Source organism: Lates calcarifer, linkage group LG7_1 (genome assembly GCF_001640805.2).
Source record: "Lates calcarifer isolate ASB-BC8 linkage group LG7_1, TLL_Latcal_v3, whole genome shotgun sequence".
NCBI classification, from domain to species: Eukaryota; Metazoa; Chordata; class Actinopteri; family Centropomidae; genus Lates; species Lates calcarifer.
The window spans coordinates 654,289-679,065 of NC_066839.1; the positions used below are offsets into that span (position 1 = coordinate 654,289).

The 24,777-nt window shown below is 42.8% G+C and overlaps 3 protein-coding genes and 1 non-coding gene across 6 annotated transcripts; all 4 read left to right on the forward strand.

Annotated features, from left to right (window-relative positions):
* Positions 1–6,330: 6,330 nt before the first annotated feature.
* Positions 6,331–13,694, forward strand: klf11a (Kruppel-like factor 11a). Of its 2 annotated transcripts, none has more exons than XM_018688738.2 (4): positions 6,331–6,493; positions 9,915–10,136; positions 10,242–11,169; positions 11,648–13,694. In XM_018688738.2, the coding sequence occupies exons 1-4, from the start codon at positions 6,461–6,463 to the stop codon at positions 12,013–12,015; spliced, it is 1,551 nt and encodes a 516-aa protein (XP_018544254.1). In that variant the 5' UTR covers positions 6,331–6,460; the 3' UTR covers positions 12,016–13,694. The 2 variants fall into 2 exon arrangements, with proteins under 2 accessions (XP_018544254.1, XP_050927573.1); XM_051071616.1 differs by lacking the exon at positions 6,331–6,493 and adding an exon at positions 6,507–6,869.
* Positions 13,695–16,514: 2,820 nt separating this feature from the next.
* Positions 16,515–20,432, forward strand: LOC108891564 (ribonucleoside-diphosphate reductase subunit M2). Of its 2 annotated transcripts, none has more exons than XM_018688739.2 (10): positions 16,515–16,750; positions 16,994–17,062; positions 17,691–17,840; positions 17,946–18,062; positions 18,153–18,286; positions 18,369–18,463; positions 18,569–18,702; positions 18,788–18,892; positions 18,990–19,103; positions 19,853–20,432. In XM_018688739.2, the coding sequence occupies exons 1-10, from the start codon at positions 16,661–16,663 to the stop codon at positions 20,147–20,149; spliced, it is 1,305 nt and encodes a 434-aa protein (XP_018544255.1). In that variant the 5' UTR covers positions 16,515–16,660; the 3' UTR covers positions 20,150–20,432. The 2 variants fall into 2 exon arrangements, with proteins under 2 accessions (XP_018544255.1, XP_018544256.1); XM_018688740.2 differs by lacking the exon at positions 19,853–20,432 and adding an exon at positions 19,414–19,852 and having other exon boundaries at positions 18,990–19,170.
* LOC127142688 (small nucleolar RNA SNORD94) lies at positions 19,593–19,728 on the forward strand. The gene has a single exon (XR_007813648.1). It is a non-coding gene; the product is annotated as a small nucleolar RNA SNORD94 (small nucleolar RNA).
* Positions 20,433–21,040: 608 nt separating the features above from the next.
* On the forward strand, positions 21,041–24,358 carry lgals8a (galectin 8a). Its single transcript, XM_018688741.2, has 9 exons — positions 21,041–21,194; positions 22,375–22,463; positions 22,563–22,773; positions 22,896–23,018; positions 23,111–23,161; positions 23,248–23,274; positions 23,396–23,484; positions 23,708–23,873; positions 24,023–24,358. Exons 1-9 carry the CDS (start codon positions 21,156–21,158, stop codon positions 24,170–24,172), a joined length of 945 nt encoding a protein of 314 aa, XP_018544257.1. The 5' UTR covers positions 21,041–21,155; the 3' UTR covers positions 24,173–24,358.
* Positions 24,359–24,777: the final 419 nt, after the last annotated feature.

Sequence of the window (24,777 nt, forward strand, 5' to 3'; positions counted from 1 at the left end):
ATTTCTGAGGCCGAACGAGCTGTGACTGTTATTTCTGCTGAAAACCATGAGCTTCAGTTTTTACAGTGCAGACTGGAACATGTGAGGTTCTGGATGAATCTGTGGAAAAAGACTTGCTTTAAAAGCTTTTGATGACACATTAGTCATCGACAGGAAATGAATGCAGAGCGATGCAGGAAGTGTTTGTTGATGTTTGACTGCTGGTCCAGAGTCAGCAAAAAACTCCCATCATCCCTTTCACTTAAATCAGCTGCTGTAGAGACTCAACCTCCACCAAATCTCTGTTTATTTACAGCCCTTTTTACACAGTTTTACAATTCAAGTTCTAAATCATTTCTGCTTGTTCCAGGTGAAGAAAGGTCGATGATCTCGGACTCTGTCGTCTGAACACCTGTTGTTTCTCTGTAACTGTGGTTCTTCAGGTTGGATCTCCCTCTAACTGAGTGATAGTCAGCAGATTAAACTGCTGGAATCAGACCCAGAGAGTTCACAGTGAAGCTGAACTGTAGATCAGTTAAAAAGCAGCGTTCATCTCTGATATCCAGGAAACTGATGCAAAGATCAAAAAACAGGAGTTTGGTGTTTGTTACAGCAACTTTTGGAGAAGACAGTAGAAGACAGTAGCCAAGTTTAAAGTAGCCAAGTTTAAAGTAGTAGTGTAAAGTGGAGTAGATATTTATGTTTTCCAGCTCTGGATAAACATGTACATATGTCTGGTCTGGATCCAGTGAGTCCTCCAATGTTAGAACCACAGCGATCAGGATCAACATCCATCAGTGTAGAAACAGGATCTGGACTCTGTCTCAGGGCGTTTTTATCTCCACTGAAGAAGAAGAAAAAAACTTCATGTCTGTTTTAGTGAACTCACTGCTCCACCCGCCTCGTCCTGGATGGAGTGTGACCTACATTACACTGACCCCACCCACCCTGGACATCCCCCTTCGTCCCTCCCCTGTCTCCCCCTCTTAACATACATACTGTACATACATACTCAGTGTGGGTGTGTCCGCGGTCGCCGAGGTCGTTTCTGTTTGCTTTGGAGGGAAGTCACATCTGCTGCCGCCATCGAGCCCTGAGGTTTTTATAGACGTAGACTCCAAACTTAGAAACTAAACTCTGAACTAAACTCAAGAACAAAACTTAGAGACTCAACTCAACAACAACTTGGAGAGTAAACTCTAAAAGTAAACTCAGGAACTACATTTATTTATTTAACTTATTATTACATGTGGTTTCTTAAACTCCAAAACTAAACTCCCTGATAATAAACTTGGGAGGTAAACTATAAGACTAACCTTTAGGACTAGATTTACATTTAAACAATGGAACTAAACTTGAAGGTTAAACTTGGGAAATTTGGGAATTACATTTGAGAAATAAGTTGTAGGACTAACCTTGGACCAGATCTATAGTTTGGGACTAAACTCAAGGGCTAGAGAAATAATTTCTGAAACAAAACACAGGTACTAGACAAAACAGGGACTAAACTCGACAACTAAACACATGCAAGATACATTCTAAACCGAGGGACTAACACAAGGACAAAATTCTGGAACTAAGATCATGAACTATCATCAGCAATCAAAGTCAGAGGCTGAATTTACAGATTAATGCTGGGGACTCGAAAACACACTTTACAACATGTAGGAGCACTAGACCACAGCCTTTGTTTAGTCTCTGGACCTGGTTTTTAAAACAGGTACAGACTTCAGTGTGTTAACATGAGAATAAACATACAAATATTTAAAAATCAACAACAACATGGTCGTTTAAAAACATGACCGAGACAATGTGAGTGCCTGAGTGTTGGGGGTTGCGGTTCCTCGAGGTCTGATTCTTGGAAGCCTTGAGGGAGGGGCGACCTTTGACCCCTGCAGTTGCTGCCTCGGAGCTTCACAACCTCGCACACAGAAACATACAGACGTATTTACATTGTGTGGTGATTTAACTGAGGCTCTTATCCCGACAGGCTGAAGATGAGCAGCAGAACAAAACCTCCAAAAACAAACCCTAAACCAGAACCTGACCTTGCCCCAACCTCATAAAACTAAGTCTGAACCAGGACCAACAAAATGTCCTCACTGATCCTCACTTTCTCACTTTGCATCTCTAAAATGTCCATTTCTAACAATGTTGACACTTTAAAGAAAATGTCCTCACTTCGCAAAAATGTCGGTACTGTCCCAAAAAATGGTCCTTACCCTCCAAAAATATCCAAACTTTCTAATAATGTTCTTATTTTTGAAAATGTCCCCACTTTTCAAACATGTCCCAAGACGTCCTGACTTTCTGAAACATTCATTCATGTCTTCATACTCAAGAAAGGTCCTCACTTTGCAAAAGTGTCCCTACTGTCTAAGTCTAAAACAGATATCTAGACTGTATTTTCTGTTGTCTTCTACTGTGTGGTCCAAAGACATCATGAGCCATTAATACAACATGCAAGGTCGAGAGATGAGAGAATATAAATGACCGACAGACTTCAGTCATTGTTTTATATCTGGTCAGTTTATTTCATCTTTATTTACAAGAGTCGACCTCCTGAATTTCCAAAAGTGGAAACTGCAGCTTTAACCAGTTCACAGTGTTTTAAATTCAGGCTGATGGGTATTGAAGTTTTCAGACCCATCAGACAGAAAGGACATGATTTCTCTGAAACAAAGGTGATAGTATTAAAACTGGTGGCCATTACATAAACCTAGAGTGGAGCAGGATTGATCCTGAAACCAGGAAGTAAGTTGGCGTGTAGCACTTCAAACTCTCACTAACTTTCTAAGAAGAAAGGCTTTTGTAGAAGAGCTCAGAGCTAAATGAAATGACCAGTTGGAAGCTTAGTGGTGGAGACGTTGACGTCATGTGACCGTGGTGTAGTTGGTTTATAGCCTAACATTAGCTTCTTACTTCAAACATCAGAACAGTGGTGTTCATCTGTGAAGATGATCTGATCAACTAAACCTGAAGGATCAGAAACTTTAGCTGCTCACTGTTTATTTTCTGGAATAATCCAAAACACAATGAAAGAATCCCATTGGCTTTTTGTCGAGGAACCAGGCTGATGCTAACTTCAGGACTGGACTACAGAAACACATCATCACTGTGGGACTGTGTTGAGTTGTTATGATATCTGAGAGTCCTGCGATTGTTAAAATGAAACTAATCTGAACTTTCAGATTTTCTTTAAACCACTTCAATCACTTTCATGTCTGTTTCCATTGACTTTTTCTTGGTTGTAGAGATGATAGTGATTCGGAAGCTGATCATTCTGCTGGAGTCTTATTTTTACCACAGAATCCCTATTTTCCTCCCAGTTCACTGTTTAGAGACTGAGTTTTAGTTTTGTGGTAAGTTTGGAGGTAATTTGAAGATGTGTGATCACTGCAGCTGGAACTTTAGAGAAAAGGTCCAAAACCAGACGAATTCAAGGTTTCTTAATGTGTTTGTTTCCTGTTGTTGCAGTGCACCACCTTCCTCTGAGAGTTAAGTTCTTCGCTCTGACTTCATCCCACAAACAGCTGAGTTGAGTCGAGCTTCGTCGTCTCTGCTTCTGATTTCCTCCAGCACAAAGTCTGGGAGTGTTTTCTGCCTGGAAACTGTTTTTTACAGACGGACTGACGGACGGTTGGACGGACCTCCTGCCCGCCCACCTGAGTGTTTTTTCTTTTTCCCTCCCTTTTCTTTTTTTTATTTCACAACCTCGCTGAACTTGAAAATGAAAATGAACTCACGTCACCCCTGCCTGCTGCCAGATCCTGCTTTTGTCCCAGTTTCCCTCTCAGAGTCTGTGCTGAGTTTACAGTACTGAGCTCACCTCTCTCTCTGCAGCAGCATGTTGAGCTAATTCACTTTGAATAATGAGGATGTTTATCTGGTTTTGTGTGTGAGCTGCAGGGGCGAGTCAGGCCGCTGCCGCCGCTGCAAAAGGTGTTTTGAGGCGAGCAGGTGACACGAGGCCGAGTCATGTGAGGAGCTGTCAATCAAACCCTGACAGATGAAGTATCAGCATCACACACGGTGCAAATAAAAGCAGCTCTTTGTCTGCCTCTCTCTCAGACAGGATGACATATCACCATCACCTCCACCTTCCCTCCTCCTCCTCCCCTCCAGTGTTTGTTCATGTCATGATGATGATGATGGTGGCGGTGGTGGCGGTGGTGGCGGCGGCGCAGCTCGACCTCCAGCCTCCTCCTGCAGCAGCTTAAAGGGTTAACATGCAGCCACAACAAAGGAGCCGGTGCTGGGCCGGCGTGTGCATGAGTTGAGAGGGGGGTGGGTGGGTGAGGTTTTGGGGGAGGAAGAGGTGGAGGAGGTGGGGTGCTCCGGCTGCCTTCTAGCCCCGCCCTGGAATTCTTTATTGGAGAGGCTGTTTACAACCTCGACGCATAGGAGTCCCCGGGTTCATCAGCCGCGGTGGGGAGGGGGTGAGGAGGATGGGGGGAGGAGGAGGAGAGGGGGGTGGGGGGGTAGTTGGACTCACAAGCAGAGAGGAAAATGGTACAGGAAGAAGACAATAAGAAAATATGTTGAGGGCCTCTGAAGCTGCAGGATCAGAGCTTTTGTTCCTCAGTTCTTTATGATTCTTTGTTTTCTGTCTTTAACTGTGTTCAACATGCACATGTCTGAGCTGATACAGACACGTGAAGAGGAGAAATGCACCACCACCACCACCCCATCAAAGAAAAAAGAAAGAAAAAAGAAAGAGAAACCCTGTGGACTTTCCTCTGCAGCAGCCGATTCCTCCTCCGTGCAGTTAGTTAGTTTGATTTGATTTTTGATGACCGAGCCGCAGCTTCGTCTCCTCTGCTGCAGGAACAGGAACAAAACATGTCTGATGCATGTTTTTGTATTGAGGTGGTTTCTCTGCTGCTGCTGGATCCAGTTTGAGCTGCAGAGTCTGACTGTCGCTCTGTGTGGGATGTAGAGCAGCATGCATGTTGTTTATAATCTGCTGCTGTAGTTCACACACCCCTCCCATCTCCTCCTCCACACTTGTGTTTACATCTACATTTTACATGAGTCTCACATCTGTTTCTGCACAGAGTAACAGTAGAGATATATTTACACAGGGAGACAAAGAAAAAACACAACTTATTCTTATCTATTAATCATTTCTTGAGTCAATGTTTGGTCGAAATCAGTGAATATTTCCTGTTTGAATTTCCTGTTACCCGGGTTCACGTCTTGTTTTGTCTAAAACTCAGATATCTGTGAGATATTTGATTTTATGAAAGGAAAGTGACAAATATTCACATTTCAGAGGCTGGACTGAAAAAATGATCTCAATGATTACATTTTTCTGTCGACTGATTGATTGATCAGTGGACTAATAGAATACAAATAAGAGCTAATTCAAATGACATCATCTGTAGTTTTATTCATTTCAATTTTACAAGACCATAATAATATAAATAGATTTTTAAAGTACAAATTAGTTTCATTACTACCATAAATAGACATCTTCAATACATAAAAATAATTGTGTTTTTGAATATGTTTGAATACAACACATATATTTTTATTAATATCTTATATTCTGAGCGACAATAAAAGTTCAAATCAAAGCTGAATTTGTTTTATTTCATCTATAAAAAAACATAAAATCCTGATAAAATATATAGATTTTTAAAAAGTAAAGGTGTCAACATAAATGTTTCTAAACATAATACAAAATGTGTGTGTTATTTAGAAAATCACATAAAGTTAAAACATAACAACATCATTGTGTTTTAGAATCTGTTTTATATGAATAAGACAAAAGTTTGTTAACACATGTATGTTAATTAATATCAAGTATTGGTATGGTTCTAATGTTCCACTATGATAAAACAGATTAAAGTTAAAGCTTCTTTGTCATTTCAGCCACAAACACAAAAACATCTAGTTAAATCTGTTAACGTGTTTTTAAATGAATAATGTCATTTTACGTATTAAATTATTTCCTGTGTTCGTTTTGTCGGTCATTTATATTTTCTGAACATTATATTGTACCTGCAGTTGTTCACTACATGCCTCTCACGCGCGTCCTCGCGGGTATCGCGGTCCCGCCTCGCTCCTGTGTCTGCTTCCCAACCTTTCCCCTAGTTCGAGCGCGCTGCCGGGTTCACCGGGTTTACTCTGACACCGCTGACTCCCCGGCCACGCCCCCCGACAGCCACGCACCCCGCCTCAGGCCAATCGCGTCGCGGCCACGTACTGATCACGCACCGCCTCGCCTCGGATTGGCCGGAGCCCGCTACACCTTTGCCTGTGATTGGCTGCGTGTTACCACCCGCCAGACTGCTCTGAATTTTGTTTCTGTTTTTTTTTTCCCCCTCGGGTTTTTTTTTTTTTTTTTTTTTTTTGGCTCCGCTCAGCTGAAGCCAGTCTGCTGGCAGAGGCTCAGCTTATTATTGACTGCTCGCACTCCTGCTGCTGTCTCTGCCTTTATTTTGAATTATCTGTCGCTGGTTTCGGACTCGTCCTCATGCTCAGCTTCACGGCGGAGCGCTGCTGCCAGGTGAGTCCGCTGCACGGCCGCTCAGACCCGGCGGCTTTTATCAGCTGTCCGATATTTCATCAAAGTAAGTTGTTGTAGCGGAGCTGTTCAAACCTGCAGGTTCATAACAACACGGGCTGGTCTCAGGTCAGGACCTGCAGACTGCAGGGTCGGCTTATAACCGCGGCCGGCGGATTGGTTTCGTCTTATTTTGGCGCTGATGGCTGGTTTATCTGAGGTCATAGTGAACCCAGTGGCTCCTGTGTGTGTGTGTGTGTGTGTGTGTGTGTGTTGCTGTGTTGCTGTGTGTTCACAACAGTTGCATCACTGCGGTTGCTTCGCTCCATCATAAAGTTTATAAAACTGACGGAGACTGGACCGGTTCTTTCTACTGTCTGTGAGTAGAATCTGATTTGACCTGATTGGTCTTTGTTGTTGCTGTGATGAGGAGGCTGCTTCTATTTCACCTGGTTTTACCTGAGACACATTAAACTGCAGCTGACAGGTATTTTCATTATCGATTAATGCAATAATCAATTAACTGTAAAACATCAGAAAACAGTGAAAAAAAATCTAAATCTTTGTCTAAAATATTCAGTTTAATAAAATGAAAGAAATAAATTCTCATTTGGACTCAAATTCTGGTTTTGTTCTATAACTGTTAATCACTGATCTGTTGATGAATTTTCTGTCAATCAATTAATAAAGAAATTGTTGCAGCTCAACTGTTAATGAATAATAAAGTGTGTGAGATGAAACCAGAGGCTGAAGTTTAGTCTTCATGTGTTTAATCAAATCTTCAGACAAAAGAGAAATGTCAAAGAATAAAACAAACAGCCTGCCTCATTATCAATTCTTCTTCTTATTGATTGATTAATCTGACAACTAACCAGTTTCTGTTTTAACATCAGATATCACCTGTCACACTTTAAAAATCTGAGTTGACATGTTGAATGTTTTGTCTGAAAATACAAAATAAATTCACTGAACTGTCAGAAAATGAACAAATATTCAGATTTCAGCAGCTGGAATCAGTGATTTCTGTTTCTATAAATGTCTCTAATAACCAGTCAGCCACCAGAAACTGTTGCACATCAAATGTCTTCCAGTCAAAATTCAAATGTCAGCATTAGAAATGGATAAATTTCCTGTTTTATCGACTGATCGATTGAGCAGGTTCAGGCTCGGTTCGTCTGTAAAGCTGCACCCAAAAAAAAAACCTGCAGCTGAGCACAACAAAGAGACAGCAGAGGAAACGAGAAGAGAAAAAATATAAAAACCAAACGAGGAGAATTAAAATCAAAAGCTGACGATCAGTGAAGTTCAGTCAATAAATCCTCTGTGGGTGAAATCACATGTTGATGAGTGATGATGATAACAATTTAACTGGGATTAAAACACATTGGCTCCTGTTGGAGGTGGTTGTGGGTCCATGTGTTGTTGCTCTGCATTGTGTCTTGTTGCTGTAATCTCATTATGTGCTGCTGTGTGATGTGTTTGTGTGATGTTCTGCGTGGGAAATCGCAGCGCTGGAGAATGATACTCTGTGTGTGTGTGTGTGGCAACAGATTGACTTTGTTTTCTCCAACTATACTTCCTGTTGGGAGCTTCCCCTCTCTCTCTCTCTCTCTCTCTCTCTCTCTCTCTGGGTGAGTCGGTGCATGTTAATGTGGGAGGAGTAGGGGGCGGGGCTTCTCTTTTTTTCATTGTGTGTGTGTGTGTGTGTGGGGGGGGGGGGGATAATATCTGGCAGCCACCTCCCGTCATCTATTCTGGGTACAGGGGAGGTTCCCCCACGGCCTGAGCAGACGATGGGTGTACCCGCTGCAGTGGGGCCCCTCTCTCTCTCTCTCTGTATCTGTATCTGTGTACCTAGGTCTCTCGCCCCTCGCTCACTCTCTCCCTCCACCCTTCCTGTACGTGCAGCTGAGCATTCACCAGATGCCAGCCAACTTAGCAGAGCGCCCTTTGTCCCCCCCTCGTCACCTCCCACACACACTTATTTATTTATTTTACTTCCCCAACATTATTTTATTACGATCATTTTATTTTCTGTTTCGTTGTGTAGTTTTCAGAGTCAGGAGGACGTGGGAACAGAACGACATCACTGGTGATTATAAGGGTGGTGTTCACTTGAGTTCCCAAAGGAAGTAGAAAGAAGAAGAACATGGGCCGTGTCTGAAATCACTCCCTCGTTCACTCATTCACTTTCCCCTGTTACAAGCGAAGGGGCATGTGACTTACAGCTCCACCTGCTGGCAGGAGGAAAGAAAGTGTGGCACTGACTAAGAAATAAATATAATACAGTGCCACAGTGATGATGTGTTTCTGTAGTCCAGCCCTGAAGTTAGCATCAGCCTGGATTTTTTCATTGTATTTTGGATTATTCCAGGAAATAAACTGTGACCAACTAAAGTTTCTGATCTTTTCTTTTTCTGAGCTTGTGTTAAAACCACAGACCTTATTTCAGACATTTAACCAGAAACACACTGACTTTGGGATGAGGGAACAGGAAGAGCTAACATGCTAACATGCTAATTCACCTACTCTGACTTTCTGACAAGTCAGACTTTCAACAAAAAACTTCAGCGAAAAACTTGTTCAGTTGTTATTTTGTTGTAAACCAAACCTCTGCTACAAAGAATCTAATTTAACGCAGAGTATTTCTTAAGGAAAAATGGGTAACAGCTAGCTTAGCAAAGAAGGCTCTTTTTTGATTACTGACAGGGGGTGGTACCTGGTCAGGTACAGGCTTTCAGGATGTTCGACGATAAAACTAATGCAGGAACCCAAATGCACAGTAATCAAGTTGGGATCCCAGTTGGTTCCCAGCTCTGCTTTGTTTGTTCCATGGATACATTAATGGTGTGTTCCATTTACATCGCATGTCAGAACTAAATGAACAGCGTTCCAGTTGAGAAGTTGGAAAAACATGGTACTCACGGGAAAGCTATGCTGTTGCTCTTTCAGAGTATCAAAACAAATCTGCACTCCACAATTTATTTTCTAAAGCTGCAGTGAAAGAGACAAAGACACCTTTGTTTATTAGCTGTTGTCAAAATGTGCATATTCATTGTATTTCCTGTGTGAGAGACTGTAGTGTTAGTGGCAGGATAGCATACAGATATTTTAAACACTTTAAAACCATCACACGTCTCTGACCCCACCTCTGTAACCAAATAAACCTGTAATCTGATCCCTCTATAAGTGTGATCATGGAGTCAACATGGTTAAAATCCTGTTTCCTGTTTCTGACGCAGTGGACAACACAGTGGATGAATTCATATGTTTGAAAGAACTGAAAGTTTGACAGTTTTTTTTCTTTGTATTTGGAAACTTCTCTGCACCTTGGTTCTGATTCTTTTCATATTTGATTGGAAAATAATATTTGATGTAAAAGACAAAACTTACAGCATCTTTTAACCTCCTGTATCTGCCTCAGGTTGACCAGATGGACGGCCAGCCAGCGGCGATCATGGAGCTGAAGCCATGCGTCGAGTACCACGACCTGGAGGCTGCAGAGGCGCTCGTCAGTATGAGCTTCTGGGGTCAAAGGTCGCACAATCCCCGCCCACTGACCCCCACCTCTGACTCCTGTGACTCCATCCAGCTCCACCCAGATGGAGGGGACACTCCCAAAGACCTGATCGCTTTGTCCTCACTGGTAAAAAAAAAATAAAAAAAAAGACAATCTGCAATCGGGTTTAAAACCAACCAAACAATAATTTGTTTTAAATTAACATTTAATTTTTGTTGTTCCCTCCTTCAGTGTATGACTCCACCTCACAGTCCGAGCTTCGCAGAGGCCTCCACCACCACGGTCCTCACCGTGTCCTCCACTATGAGCCCCACCTCCAGACCAATCTTATCAGGCCTGGGGCTCAGCATCAGCCCCGCCCTCCTAAGTGACTCCCACACTGGCTTCCCCCAACCCTCCCCCTCGTCTTCTCCTTTCGCCTCAGAGACCTCAGTACTTCCACCTCACACAGAGTCGTCCTGCGTGGCTCCGCCCGGCAGAGCCATGGCCACCAGCGTCATCCGCCACACTGCTGACAGCCTCAGCATTGCTCCCCCTCCACCTCATGCCCCTTCCTCCTCTCAGCTGACAGAAACCTCCACATCGTCTCAGCCGGGACCTCCACAGACACTTCCAGAGGAGAAGGACGGACCTCCTCCATCTCCCCACAGCCCGTCCTCTCCTCCCTCCTCGGCATCTCCTCATCACTCCTCCCCAGTGTCTTCCTCCCACTCTTCCTCTCCGGTCTCCTCCTCTCCAGTCCTATGCCAGGTGTTCCCAGTGAGTGGCCGGACGGGGATGATCTCCGCCTTCGTCCAGGCTCCGGTTCAAGTGCAGACTCAGGGGGGGCCCAAGCCCATCCTGCCCCAGTCCTCTTCTAGCTTCACCCAGTCTCTGCTGGTGGGCTCCGCCGTGCCACAGGGGACCGTGATGTTCGTGGTCCCCCAGCCGCCCATGTCCCAGCCCCCGCAGGGCCCACAGACTGTCATGACCCTGGGCAACACCAAGCTGCTCCCCTTGGCCCCGGCTCCGGTTTACATGCCATCAGGGGCAAGTGGCGGCGGCGGTAGCTCACAGGCCGACTTCTCCCGCAGACGAAATTATGTCTGCAACTTCCCCGGCTGCAAGAAGACATATTTCAAGAGTTCGCACCTGAAGGCTCACCTGCGCACACACACAGGTAGGAGGCAGAGTCACCACACAGAATCACTGGAAGATTCTGTCTGCTGAAAACCATGTACCTCCAAACCTGTTGTTGTTGCTTTTTTGCAGGTTGAGGATTTGTCCTGTTTATGTGTCATGTTTGTTGTTTATGTTTCTAACTCCTAAATGAATACATTGGCACCTGCCTCAAACAATCAACTTAAGCACAACTTAGGCTGATGATAATGTCATTAGCTTGGCATGGTCAAATGTTGACCTGTTGATGGTGCTAGATGAGTCAGAGGATCACCAGAGTTATTCCAATTCATCCTCAGGGGAACATGAACGTCTGAACCAAGTTACATCACAATCCTTCCAATAGTTGTTGAGATATTTTAGTCTGGACCAAAATGGTTGACCGACAGTTATTACCATCAACATCACTTACTGTGGTACAGAAGTTTATGGTTTTGTTCGTGAAGAATCTAATCTGTCCTTTATTTCTTCCTCTGCAGGTGAAAAGCCGTTCAGCTGTCACTGGGAGGGGTGCGACAAAAAGTTTGCCCGCTCTGATGAGCTTTCCCGCCACCGCCGAACGCACACTGGCGAGAAGAAGTTTGTCTGCAACGTGTGCGACCGGCGCTTCATGCGCAGTGACCACTTGACCAAACATGCCCGACGGCACATGACCACCAAGAGAGCATCCTCGTGGCCCGCCGAAACCGGAGACCTCAACAAAGTGGCCCTACCCAAGGGCCAAAACAGAGGCCCCGACACTTCCTGTTGGCGTGCTCGTTCCCACCGCAAACTAACAGACTCAGTCAAGAGCCCACAGGGCCAACTCAGGACCCTGGGAGGGGTGGGGGGGCAACCAGACACTTAACAGTTAAACTTGCTGGTTGTTTCAATCAGCTCCACCAGCCACATCAGGACGATCTTTTCTACTTTACAAATCACATTTGGCTGGTGAACACAGTGAAGGCAATGACTGCGCCCCGGCTACGTTTACACAAAGACCTCAGACCAGGGTCTTTAAACATGGTAAACTCTGGTTATCTGAAGTTAGGTTAAGATGGATGTCTTGTTTTGAATTGGTTACTGAGGTATGGAAACCAGATCAGTTATCGTCCAAGCATCTGTTCTACAAGTCTGAAAGTCTGCAGACACACCAGCACCCCCTTGAGGCTGAAATATTTATTACACACCAGTAGGACTGCACCTAACGATTAATCTGATGTTCATTTTTAAAATGAATTATAATTTACCACAGACCAATGTGACATCTTAAAATGTCTGACCAGCAGTCCAAAGTCTAGATCTAGAGACAGCAAACATTGGTAATTATGCTTTAAAAAAAGAAAAGACGAATTATAGCTTGATTTCCAAAATAGTTGCTTATTATTAATTCTGCATCGACTAGTTGACCAGTTGTTACAGCCCTACACTCCAGTATTTCAGTTAATGTACCAAGTTACTTTTCACCACTGATGCTAGTGCAGCTTTTAGTAAACTGGAGACTTCTTATTCCGTAAGCGACCAAGCTAACGAAAACTAGTGAAAAACTTTTTCCTCTTCGGTAACTCTTTATTTAACAAAACAATCAATCTTAAAAACAGAATGTCAGGCGGGATTAAACAGTCCGGTTCAGAAAAAATGCAAAGAAGTTCGGGGAGATATTGTAACCTTAAAGCAGATGTAAGTTCACGGCAGGCTAGCGTGTTAATCGTTAGCTTACCGGTTAACTTAATTCAGACACTTTTTAGGTGTATTCATTCCACAGTAATTCAAATTATTAAGATTTAACACGTAACATAATAAGTATTGTAATTTAATGTTAAAATCTAGATATTCTGAGTTTAGTTCATGTAGACGTAGCCGGAGCAGCCAGCGGAGGACAGAGCAAGATTCCCGCCCTGCTCAGGACATTTTATTTCCACCAACCACAAACTCACCGAAGACGAAGAAGAGGAGGAGGAGGACAGGAAGGCGACAGGCTGCTATTCATCCACGGACAGAAACCAACAAAAACCTGACATTGCACTGGATTTTTTTAATCTTGCTTGTTTTTGTACTCTCTCTCCGTGTATAATCATGTTTACTTCATGTGTATATGTCAAGTTTAGCAAAATGTATGCACTCTTTTTATTTTTTGCCAAAGCCTCTATATTGTGCTTCTATTGTTAGCCTACTTCTGTTTATTTGTCTGTGACTGTAAATATTGTAAATATATTGATATCTATATGAATGTTATGTGTATTCCAATCTGCATTTATTGACAGTACGAGTTATTGATATTTTAAAAATGTCAGTGGACAGTATTCCTCACTGTGATACTACCTACTATCTTTGCTTTACACATTATTATTTAATAAAGATTTGTTGAGGAAAAAAGTGCTGTTTTTGATAGCTTGATTTGGCCCATAGTGTAGCCAGTAAGAAAATACCTCATGTTATTAAATGTTATAATAACGGCTTTTATCTGAATAATCCCATTTCTGAACATTTGCCTGTAAGCGATGGTGAAGAATATGGCTTTTATAATAAAAATTTACCACAAAAACATGGGTTGCATTTTAGTTTCTTTTTCACTTCAGTACACTCTATGAAGTTATATTTTTGATGTATTTTGACATTGCTAACATGGAAAATTTGCATCCTTGCTAGGCTAACTCTAGTTTTTAAATTGATTATGAAAAACTTTGCTAGTTTGAGGGACTCTGTTAACAGCTAACTAACCATGCCCAGACACTGTGGTTATTGTGATCTTAAGTTTGATAACTCAACAATACTGAACTATCATTATATTGTTTTACCATCAACAGTTGTCCTTTAAAGGATTAAATGAGAGAAAACTGTTGGGGGTCAAACCAAAATATACAGTACACATATCCATTTCATTGAATTTACAACCACTGTTCAAGATATGAGCACAAAGAGACACAATATCCCTTTGGGATTAATAAAATATGCAAGAATGACCACAAACTGTTTTTGTCATTGTTTTGCATCTCTCAGTTAGGAAGTCTTGGTCCTGCAGTTATATCCCAGTGTTTGTAGGACTGCTCCATTTCAATGTCCATCAAGTGAAGAGGTCATATTTACTTATTTCACTGTCAAAAATCAATTATATATAGAATTTCCAAACCCTTGTATACCACAGTTTAAAGAGGTGGGGACTTTTACATATGTCCTGAGGCCCGTTCTTAGAAGTGGGTTTCAAACAGCAGACATTACATAGAATATTTAATATAGTTTTATTTCGCTGAGCAAACCACACATATTAATACAGTTTATTACTGCTGACTTCTCACTTCTTTAAAACTTCAATCAGTATTAGAGTGTGACAGGAGTTTAGGTTTTTAGATGTTAAACAGTAAACTGAAGTCAAACACAGAAGTCCTTTGAGAAGTCGTTATTTTTACGTTTTGTCCGCACTCAGCAGCTTCTTCCTCTGTGGATGTAGGTCAGAGACGTTAACGTGAGGTGGGAAATCTCTGCTCTGCGGTTAGATACCGAGGTTAATTCAGTTTTCTAGGCTGCGTCGCTTTATATAAACACATACATTGTCCCGTGAATGAAGTTTCTGCTCGACGACAGCGAGGCCGTTACGTGTTGTGTTATACAACCGGAGCTCCGACCACTCTCTCCTCACACCACCCGGTAACAGCGCTCGGCCAATCACAAGCCGGTGCCAAGGGGGTGTGACCAATGACAGGAGGGTGACGTTGTGCCGGGAAACGTGAGGGGGGCGCGTCATTGGCTGAGGAGGTACCCGCCCATTTGCCTTACTGACCGACATTCAGCAAAAGCCAAAGAAAATGAATAAAAATAAAACAAGTGAAAAAACAAAAAACAAAAAACACAGGCGTCTGATGGAGCAGTAACCGGGGTCACAGCGACATCATGTGGCGATGAGCGGTCCTGCAGCGCAGCTTAAAAACAGGGAAACTGTATTACTATATATATATATATATATATATATATATATATATATATATATATATATATATTACAGTGCTAGATGTTTACTAATCTTCAAAAGTGTCCATGTTTTTCTTATGTATATATTTCTTATGTATGTATATATTTCTTATTGGATATGTGTCCGATTATCTAATAATCTAGCAGTAGTTGTTGTTGTATCAATGGGACTGATACAAAAAAAGAAAGAAAGAAAGAAAGAAGTTATTAAAAAGTAGACAGAAAACCTTGCACCAGGCCTTTGTAATAATCTAAGTGTTAGGTCGATGTTGTTGTGTTGTAACAACGTTAACTCATCTCGGCCACTAGGTGGCAGCACCGACTATTCACGTGCGTTTGCAGGTTCTGAAGTAGCCAATCAGAGCGCTCCTCTTCGGAAACAGCTGATAAGTCACCTTCGCCGGTTTAGAGGGAAAATGAAGCCACAACGTCTGCTTCAGATCCTGAAACCTGAACAAATAAAAGGTACAACACGTTCAGATCATCAGAAACAGACACACATAAGAATCCGGTCTTTAAATCTGTGGTGTCGAAGTGAAGCGAAGAAACCGGCAGATTACCGGGTTGTGTTTCTTTGTTGTCTGATAATTTAACAGTTTTTAGACTAAAACCGTTAAAGTCAGCTCTAGTTTTCATACCTGACAACACATATAACAGCTCTAAATGCAGAGTTATAATAATGTGTGGTGTGTAAAAATAGTTTTTGGCGCTAAATTATCGTGGTGACAACGCCTTTATGTGACAGTAAACAACAGAAAGCGCGGCAGCGGGAAACAAACCAGAAATAAACAGTGTAAACACCGTCACATGCACATACTGTCACTTTAATAAAAGCTTAGATAAAAGCAGGTTGATGTCAGACGCGTTAAAACACTGACATAAGAACAGAAACACAGTTAATGTCGGTTCATATATTTATCTGGTTCAGTTTGAGGGAATATGAACAGATGTGTAAAACTGGATCATTAAATATTCAGACCACTTTGTGTTTACATGACAGTTTTATTCATGTGGAGCCATTTAAATGCAAATTAAACAAGTTACTTCTATTTACAAGCTAATATCGCATTACGGAAATCAGATCTCCTTTTGTGACTTCAACATTATTTTTAACTTTATGATCGTGTTTTAAAATGACAGTTTAACGGTTTGTAACTGATGAATATTTGTTCTTTTTGTCAGTCTGTGAAATGTTCCGTAAACGCTCATTTTAATAGTTCTGTAACACCGGTTTCTCGGCAGTTTTGTAACCCCGCACAGACAAAGGCGATTGAATTTCCCGCAGCACTGCAGGCGTCACGTGAACGCGGCTCGCAGCCTGATTGGCTCCGTCGCAGCGTCAGTTTAAAGAGCCAGCGAGAGCTGCGTTCCTATTGGCCGGCCGCGTTCTAGCGCCAAGATTTCAATAAAAAGGCGAGCGGACAACAGAAGCCGCTTCAGTCTCCGCTCTTCGTCTGTGTCTGCTGCTCTTTAGTTTAGATTTTCCTCCTTTTGTCTTTTGCTACTTTTAGTTTCCTAACTTGTGTTTTTATTTGTCTGAACTGAAAATGCTTTCCGCTCGCTCTCCTCTCTCCGTCAGGGATGAAAACACACTCAGCAGTCAGATCAACAACATGGCGCTGGATAAAGAAAACACGGTGAGAAGGAGAAAAACAGTAAAACTCACGTTTCATCTGTTCAACGTTCAAATCTGTTTTTATTTTAAGTTCACGGTGTTTTTAACTTAAAGCTCGCGGCAGCCATTTCCTGAGCAGCTCAGTCTGACTGACCCGGATTTAACTTGTGTTTCTCTTTGGCTGATGTGATCAAATCAAACGTATCGATTCTGCATTGATTCTTGTTTCTCGCTTTAATGATTTCCGGTCATTTTATCTTTTCAGCCTCCGAGTCTGAACAACACGCGCATCCTGGCGTCTAAAACCGCGCGAAAAATCTTCGACGATGCTGCGGTAAGTGACTGAAAATCAGCTGAAACCGGCAGGATTTTAAACTAATCGATCTGACAGATGATCGATACTCATATTAGACTCAGTGATCGGGAGTTTGTCTTGTTTATTTCGATCATGTGGCGCCTAAAATGTCGGTTCTGGCGCCAACAGGGACAATCAGCTGATCCTCACCTGTCTCCTCTGCAGGTTTTATTGATCAGTGATTATTGGTGATTTAATGCTTTAATAAAGAGAATAAAGATTCTCATCAATAACAGCTGAGCTCAGGTGGAGAATATTATTGATCTGACTGTGATGTTTGTCTCTAATGTGATCAGGATCTTTAGGTTTTTCTACCAGAGAGAAAAGTTAAACTGCAGGAAGAAAATTAAACTGAGCTGTGCCTATATTATTGATTATATCACCACTGATCAATAATAATATTGATTTCTTTAAGAAAGTTTCTGTTTCTTCGATTTTTGGGTTTGTCTTCTTTAAGAGATTGATGGCATTTTCTGACAAATAACTGATTAATTGATTAAATAACTGTCAGATCAATGAACTGATTCAGTTTGTAATGATATAAAACCACAAACAGTTTGGTATTTTATTTGTTTGTTTGTTGATGTCGTTGTTTGTTGTTTTTCAGCCCAAACCCGTGAAGAAGAGCAGCGGCGGTGAGGAGGAGGAGCCTCTGCTGAAGGACAACCCTCGTCGCTTCGTCATCTTCCCAATCCAGTACCACGACATCTGGCAGATGTACAAGAAGGCCGAGGCCTCGTTCTGGACCGCAGAGGAGGTAGACGTCACCACCGCCGCCACGGCGCTCAGAAATCCTGCAGCACTGAAGTGTTCCTGTGACCCTGACGCGGTCACGTGACGTTAATGTGTTGTGTTTGTTCAGGTGGACCTGTCGAAGGACCTGCAGCACTGGGAGTCTCTGAAGGACGAGGAGAGGTACTTCATCTCTCACGTGTTGGCGTTCTTCGCCGCCAGCGACGGCATCGTCAACGAGAACCTGGTGAGGACAACGACCTGAAACCCGATTATTATTATTAAACCGTTATCGGTTCCTGTTTCCTCATGTTGGTGTTTTCACTCTGACCACCAGGTGGAGCGCTTCACACAGGAAGTGCAGGTGACTGAGGCCAGGTGTTTCTACGGCTTCCAGATCGCCATGGAGAACATCCACTCGGAGATGTACAGCCTCCTCATCGACACCTACATCAAGGAGCCCAAAGAGAGGTGAGCCCCGATACTCTTACTGGTCTGTACTGGACTCTGCTGGTCTGTAATGTTGTCTGACGGTGCGTTCACTGACCCTCAGAGAATACCTGTTCAACGCCATCGAGACTCTGCCGTGTGTGAAGAAGAAGGCCGACTGGGCGCTCAACTGGATCGGCAACAAGAGCGCCACCTACGGTAAACCCGCTCCCTGTGACACCCCCCCCCCCAACGTGATGCTGGTGCTCCCGATTGTTCAGGTCTGGTATTGATCGTCTGTATCTGTTATTGATCTTCCTCCAGGAGAGCGTGTGGTGGCCTTTGCCGCTGTGGAGGGAATCTTCTTCTCTGGTTCGTTCGCTGCGATCTTCTGGCTGAAGAAGAGAGGCCTGATGCCCGGCCTGACCTTCTCCAACGAGCTCATCAGCAGAGACGAGGTGAGGCCGCTGCTCCGAGTGACCTTTGACCCTCTCAGGGTTTTTGGATCAGACGGTTCATATAAACTGTGTTTGCTGCTTTCAGGGTCTGCACTGTGACTTCGCCTGTCTGATGTTTAAACATCTGGTGAACAAGCCGTCGACAGAAACCGTCACCAAGATCATCAAGAACGCCGTCGCCATCGAACAGGTCAGTCCACGTGACGAACGCGTCGGTCCGTCGCCTCCTTCTGGTCGTGTTCGGTGGAACTCTGTTTGTTGACCTGTTTGTTTCTGTTTGCGTTCAGGAGTTTCTGACGGAGGCTCTGCCCGTGAAGCTGATCGGGATGAACTGTGAGCTGATGAAGCAGTACATCGAGTTCGTGGCCGACAGACTGATGCTGGAGCTCGGCTTCTCCAAGGTAACGACACCTGAACCGAACCACGGCTGCGTGTCGGGTCTGATGATGACGATGAGTCGGGATGAAGGTTTAAATCTGACTCTGAGAAACTGAGCGGCGCTCTGTGTTTCCTGAATGTGAAGCTGCTGCTGCTGCTCGACATTTCACAGCTGCAGTTTGGTTTCTTCATTTCATTCTTCATGTTTTTCTGATGTTATAGACGTATTTACTGGTTGAATTAGTCCCAGTGATTATAGCGTCTGTCAGGTCCAAACATTCGGCTCCTTAAAGTGAATTAACAGACCAGTTTCAGTGATGAGTCAGGATGAAGGTTTAACTCTGACTCTGAGCAGCAGCAGCTTCACTTTCAGGAAACGCCAAGTTTCTCAGTCGTAGTTTTTATAAAGTTCAGAGGTTTGGTCGTTTATTCAGTTTTTTTTAAGGATTTAGATTGATCTGGACCACACAGGGTCTGTAGACCGGGATCAGGTCTGTAGACCGGGATCAGGGTCTGTGATGATGAGACGCGCAGGGGTACGGACCTCAGCCGGTGATGGGGGCTGAGTGCTGCTGCCGACTCTGATCAGAGGACGAGTGGTTCACTGACGGACGACAGCAGCGCGAGACAGACGCCACACTGAACAGACCTGAACTACAGTACTGCAGTATTACTACAGTACTGAGTTTTCTCTTGGGCTGTGGTCTGATGTTTTGGTCTTGGTTCCAGTCTGAGAACAAACTGACCTCTGATCTGTGTCGTGTCTCTGCAGATCTACCGGGTAGAGAACCCCTTCGACTTCATGGAGAACATCTCTCTGGAGGGAAAGACCAACTTCTTTGAGAAGCGGGTGGGCGAGTACCAGAGGATGGGCGTCATGTCCGGCCCCACGGACAACACCTTCAGACTGGACTGCCGACTTCTGAGGACAGAGGTGGACCTACACCCCCGACATATTTCAGAAACCAGACGCTCCTCTGACAGACGTCGACTCAGAGCAGAAACACTTTGTTTACTGTTGGACTGGACCTGGTTTTATCGGACCTCAGGTGGACTGCTGGTCAGCTGACAGGTGGTCGATAATCTAATAATAATAATGAGGGATCTCTCCAAAAAAACACACTTATTAAGTTATCTAGATAACTGAATGAAATTAAACTTGGCAGTTAACCTGATAACTTAGCGAAGCTCAGATCTGAATCCTGACTTTATATTTAATCTTTTCCTTTGTAAACTAACTTTGTAGAGTTTGTTGTTTTTATAAAATCTTGTACATTAGTTTGTTTTATGACGAGTTTTACCGTGTTTGTACAGTTATTTAGTTTATTTGTAATAAAGTCACATTTACTTTATGTGTTTACTGTCCATCACTTTTAATCATGAAATTATTTTTCAGATCAATGCCAAGTTTCAGCTGAGAAATTAAATTCAATTTAAATTAAAATGAATTTTCATTTAAACTGTTAAAACAGATTTTCATGTTTCAGAGGTTTAAAAATAAAAACTTGTCACTTCTGGACAAACTATAGAACAGATACTACACAGTATCTTCAGTTTCTTATAAAGTCACTGAGACAAAACCATTAAAAACATTAATGTAATTATGTTAATTATTAAACATGTGGGCTTTGTCAGAGAACCAGAGCATTAAACTTAGTTATTGATCAGAGTGAATCTGATCAGTTTCTGATCAGACGTGAATCTCTGATGACCTGGTTCTGTTTGATAAACTGGGCGGAGGTTTAATTATTTAGAATCAAAGTCACGGGACTGATCCTGTTACAGGCCTCTGCAGTCTGTAAGGAGCGGACAGCTGCGTCATCAGCCTGAGACACTGATTTAAGATAAAGCCATTAAACGGTGAAAGAGTAGAACTGTACTAATGTTTCTACCGGGAGATTTCCACCGTGTTTATCTACGGTCACTATAAAGCTTTTTCATCGCGTGCACTGACCGTGTTTTCCCGGTTTGACGCGTCTCTGTCTCATCCTTGAAACCCTGAACCGTGCTGACGTGTGATGCGGAAGTAAACAAACGAACAAACTAGCCGCAGATCAAAGCTGCTCTGCTCCAAAATGTCGATTTCAAACCCGAGGCAGTCGTTTTTAAACCCGGTAAGACGCCCGGTGTCTTTATCTTAAACACCATTATAGATTTAGATTCATTCTCATCGCGACTGTTTAATCGATTATTTATCGATGATTTGTCGGAGAGCGGGAGAGCTAGCATCTTGGCTAAGTGTGGACTTCGGCTCACGTTACTGCGTTGTATCAGCTGGATAAAATAATGAATATTTAACGTGACATCTTCTTCTAAAACATGACGTAATTTTGAAGTAATTTTCTCACTTTGATATTATTCACCGTGAATTCGGCAAACATGTTATTTACCAGATATCTTTATATCAGCCAAAAAAAAAAAAAAAAAAAAACCAACAAACTTTTGGTTCGGACTGCTCGGCACCGCCCTGTGATCCAGGTGGACTCTTTATTTACAAGTTATTTTATTAGAATATGAACCCAGGTGGGTGTTTTGGTATCGGCCGAATTAAAGAGCAGTATAATTTAATTCATGTGCAGGTTTAGCTCTGGTCATGTCAAGATTAAGGGTCTGAAGAAAGGAAGAAAATCTAAAACCGCTCTGATTTCGAATGGAGTTTGGCATGGCGAAAAAACGTTACCAGGCGCCTGCTCTGTTGTGACATGCTGTTTTTCCTGTTTTTATGTGCTGATCTAAATTACAATAATAAATTCTCTTTTGACCAAAGGACTGTCTACATGCAAAAAAGAAACGACTGAATTAATAAAAAATTATGAATACTACCTACCACAAAATCTAGTTTTGATTTAAGATAAAACTGTAAAGTCCAAAGTTTGAAAACAATTTGTTCATGTAGACTTAGAAATTTTACCACGTTTGAACATTCAGTTACTTAGTTGATCAAAAGGAAATTAACAGCTACTTTTCTGATAATCGATTAATTATTTTAGTTGTTTTGTTTAAAGCAAATATACATAATAATCCACTGTCTACAGTTTCTCACATGAAGATCTGCTGTGAGTGAAACGGAATTGTTTTGAGTTCAGACAGTTTTAAATGTTTTTTTCTTTTACATTTTACAGACAAAACAATAAAATAACCTTTAGTTTGTCGAAGCTGAAAGAAAAGCATCAACTCTTCACATCAGTTTCTGTGTTTTTAAACGACAGACGTCAGTTTCTCCCGAATCTCCTTCGTTCCTCTCAGATGTCTCCAGGTGTTCAGTTTGGTCACATGACGTGTTCCTCTCCTCAGGTGATTCCCTTCGCTGGGACAATCCTCGGGGGTCTGTTGCCGGGTGAGATGGTCGTCATTCAGGGCTCGGTGCCGTCTGACGCTGACAGGTGACAAACTATCAACTACAACACCTGGTGTAACCTGTTACACCTGTGTGACTCACCTGTGTTTAACTCTGAGCTGACTCACCTGTCGTCCCTCTGCAGGTTCCAGGTGGATCTGACCTGCGGCAGCAGCGTGAAGCCGAGGGCCGACGTGGCGTTTCACTTCAACCCAAGGTTCCAGCGTTCGCCGTGTATCGTCTGCAACACGCTGCAGAGGGAGCGCTGGGGCCGAGAGGAGATCCTGAACCAGACGCCATTCACCGCCGGGGCGGCGTTTGAACTCATCATCCTCGTCCTGAAGGACAAGTTCAAGGTGAGGGATGAGACGAGTCTTTACCTGTGATGCTCAGGTGTTTCCACAGGGTAACAGAAGAGTCTGCTGTAAACAAACCTTTGACCTTTGACCTTCGTAATAGATTACTGTGTGTATGTCAGGTGGCTGTGAACGGCGCTCACGTGTTGGAGTATAACCACCGGGTGGAGCTGCAGAGAGTCGACACTCTCTTCATCTCCGGAAAAGTCAAAGTTGATGTGATTGGCATCGTCCCTCCGTCCTCGGTCAGTTCCTCTCTGAAGACTGACGTTTGTTTTTTCTTCTTCATGTGATAAAACCTGTGACGACGTTAACGAGCTGCTGTTGTTGTTTACAGAGTTCAGTTTCTCCTGAAGTCAGTCTGACCAATCAGAGCTCAGAGATGAACGTAAGAACAGATGAAATGTTTGTTCTCTGATTATAAACAATAAATAATTAAATATTAACCAGGTGTTTTTGTTTGTTGGTCTTCAGCCGATCGTCTCCTCGTCAGGTGACCTGGTGAGTTTCATTTTCTCACAGAAAGAAAATCAGAAAGTCTTCACATTTTTGAAGCTGAAATAAGAAAATGGTTATTTTTCTGTCTCTGGAATGATTTATTTTGAAATGTTGTTTCCTGCAGAGTATTCCCTTCAGAGGAGAGCTGGGTAAAGGTCTGAGCGTTGGGCAAAGCATCACCATCAAAGCAGAAACCAAACACAAGGCACACAGGTAAACCACACCTGAGGAGGAAGCAGTCAGATACTTTACTGATGTAAAGGTACAGATACCACCCTGTAAAAAGTCTTAGTACATTTTTACGACACTTTTCCACTGCAGGACTTTAACTTATAACAGAGTATTTTTACAGAGTGGTATTAGTACTTTTACCTGTGTAAAGTGAGTTCATTCATGAAAGTCGTGTGACGATAAACGTTGGAATATTCTGCTTCAGTTTCTGTGTGAACCTGCGAACGTCGGGCAGCAGCGACATTGCTCTTCACCTGAACCCTCGTCTGAAGTCACGAACCTTCATCAGAAATTCGTTCCTGTCTGAGTGCTGGGGCCCTGAGGAGACAAAGCTCGACTCCTTCCCCTTCTCCGCAGGACAGTACTTTGAGGTACGTTGTGACTTTTGACCCCTTAATGTTTAGAACAAAACACCAGAGCTCTGTTCTCCATCAGGTGTTAACTGGAGCTGGTTTCACTTCATTTCCCTGAGAACACGTCATTGACCTCTGACCTTTGACTTCCTCCGTCCCCTCCACAGATGATCATCCTGTGCGACTCTCAGCAGTTCAGAGTCGCTGTTAATGGGATCCCCCAGCTGGACTACAAACACAGAGTCAAAGACCTGATCCAGATCAACCAGGTGGAGGTTCGGGGAGACCTCAAACTGCAGGACATCAGGATCCACTGAACACCTCTTTCTACAGGCTGTTTATATGAAGTGCCTGTTGCAGCAATAACAGCCTCACTTCCTGTATCATGAACCTGAGTCAGGTGATAAAATCAGGAAATTAATGAACCAAGTTTCCAACATATCAAACTGCTGACTAATTACTGTCTGTGCTTCTGTAAGCTCTAATAAACCACATGAACCTGAGTCTGATTCATGGTACGTTAACATTCAGTTTTAGCCACAGGATGCTAACTTTTAACCATATGACGTTTTAGTCACATGATGTTCAGTTTTAGCCAAAAAAATAATAATAATTAGAGGATGATCACTTTTGATCACGGATTTTTTTTCAAGCAAGTCAATTTTATTTTATTTTTACATCACAACAAAAGTTATCTTGCATTTTAATATAGAAAAGTTATAGATTACCATGTAGAAACCAACTACAATTTTAAGTAAGCAATTAAAATTAAAACTAAATTTTAAGTTCTTCAGTTCTTAAGTTCTTCTAAGTTCTAAATTAACACTTCTTGTCGCGGGCTTTGCGCCTGAGAATGTGTCAAAGCTTGGTGGGGCAGCAAACATTTATGTAGGAGGGACATTTTGGTTTTTCCGACCTTCCG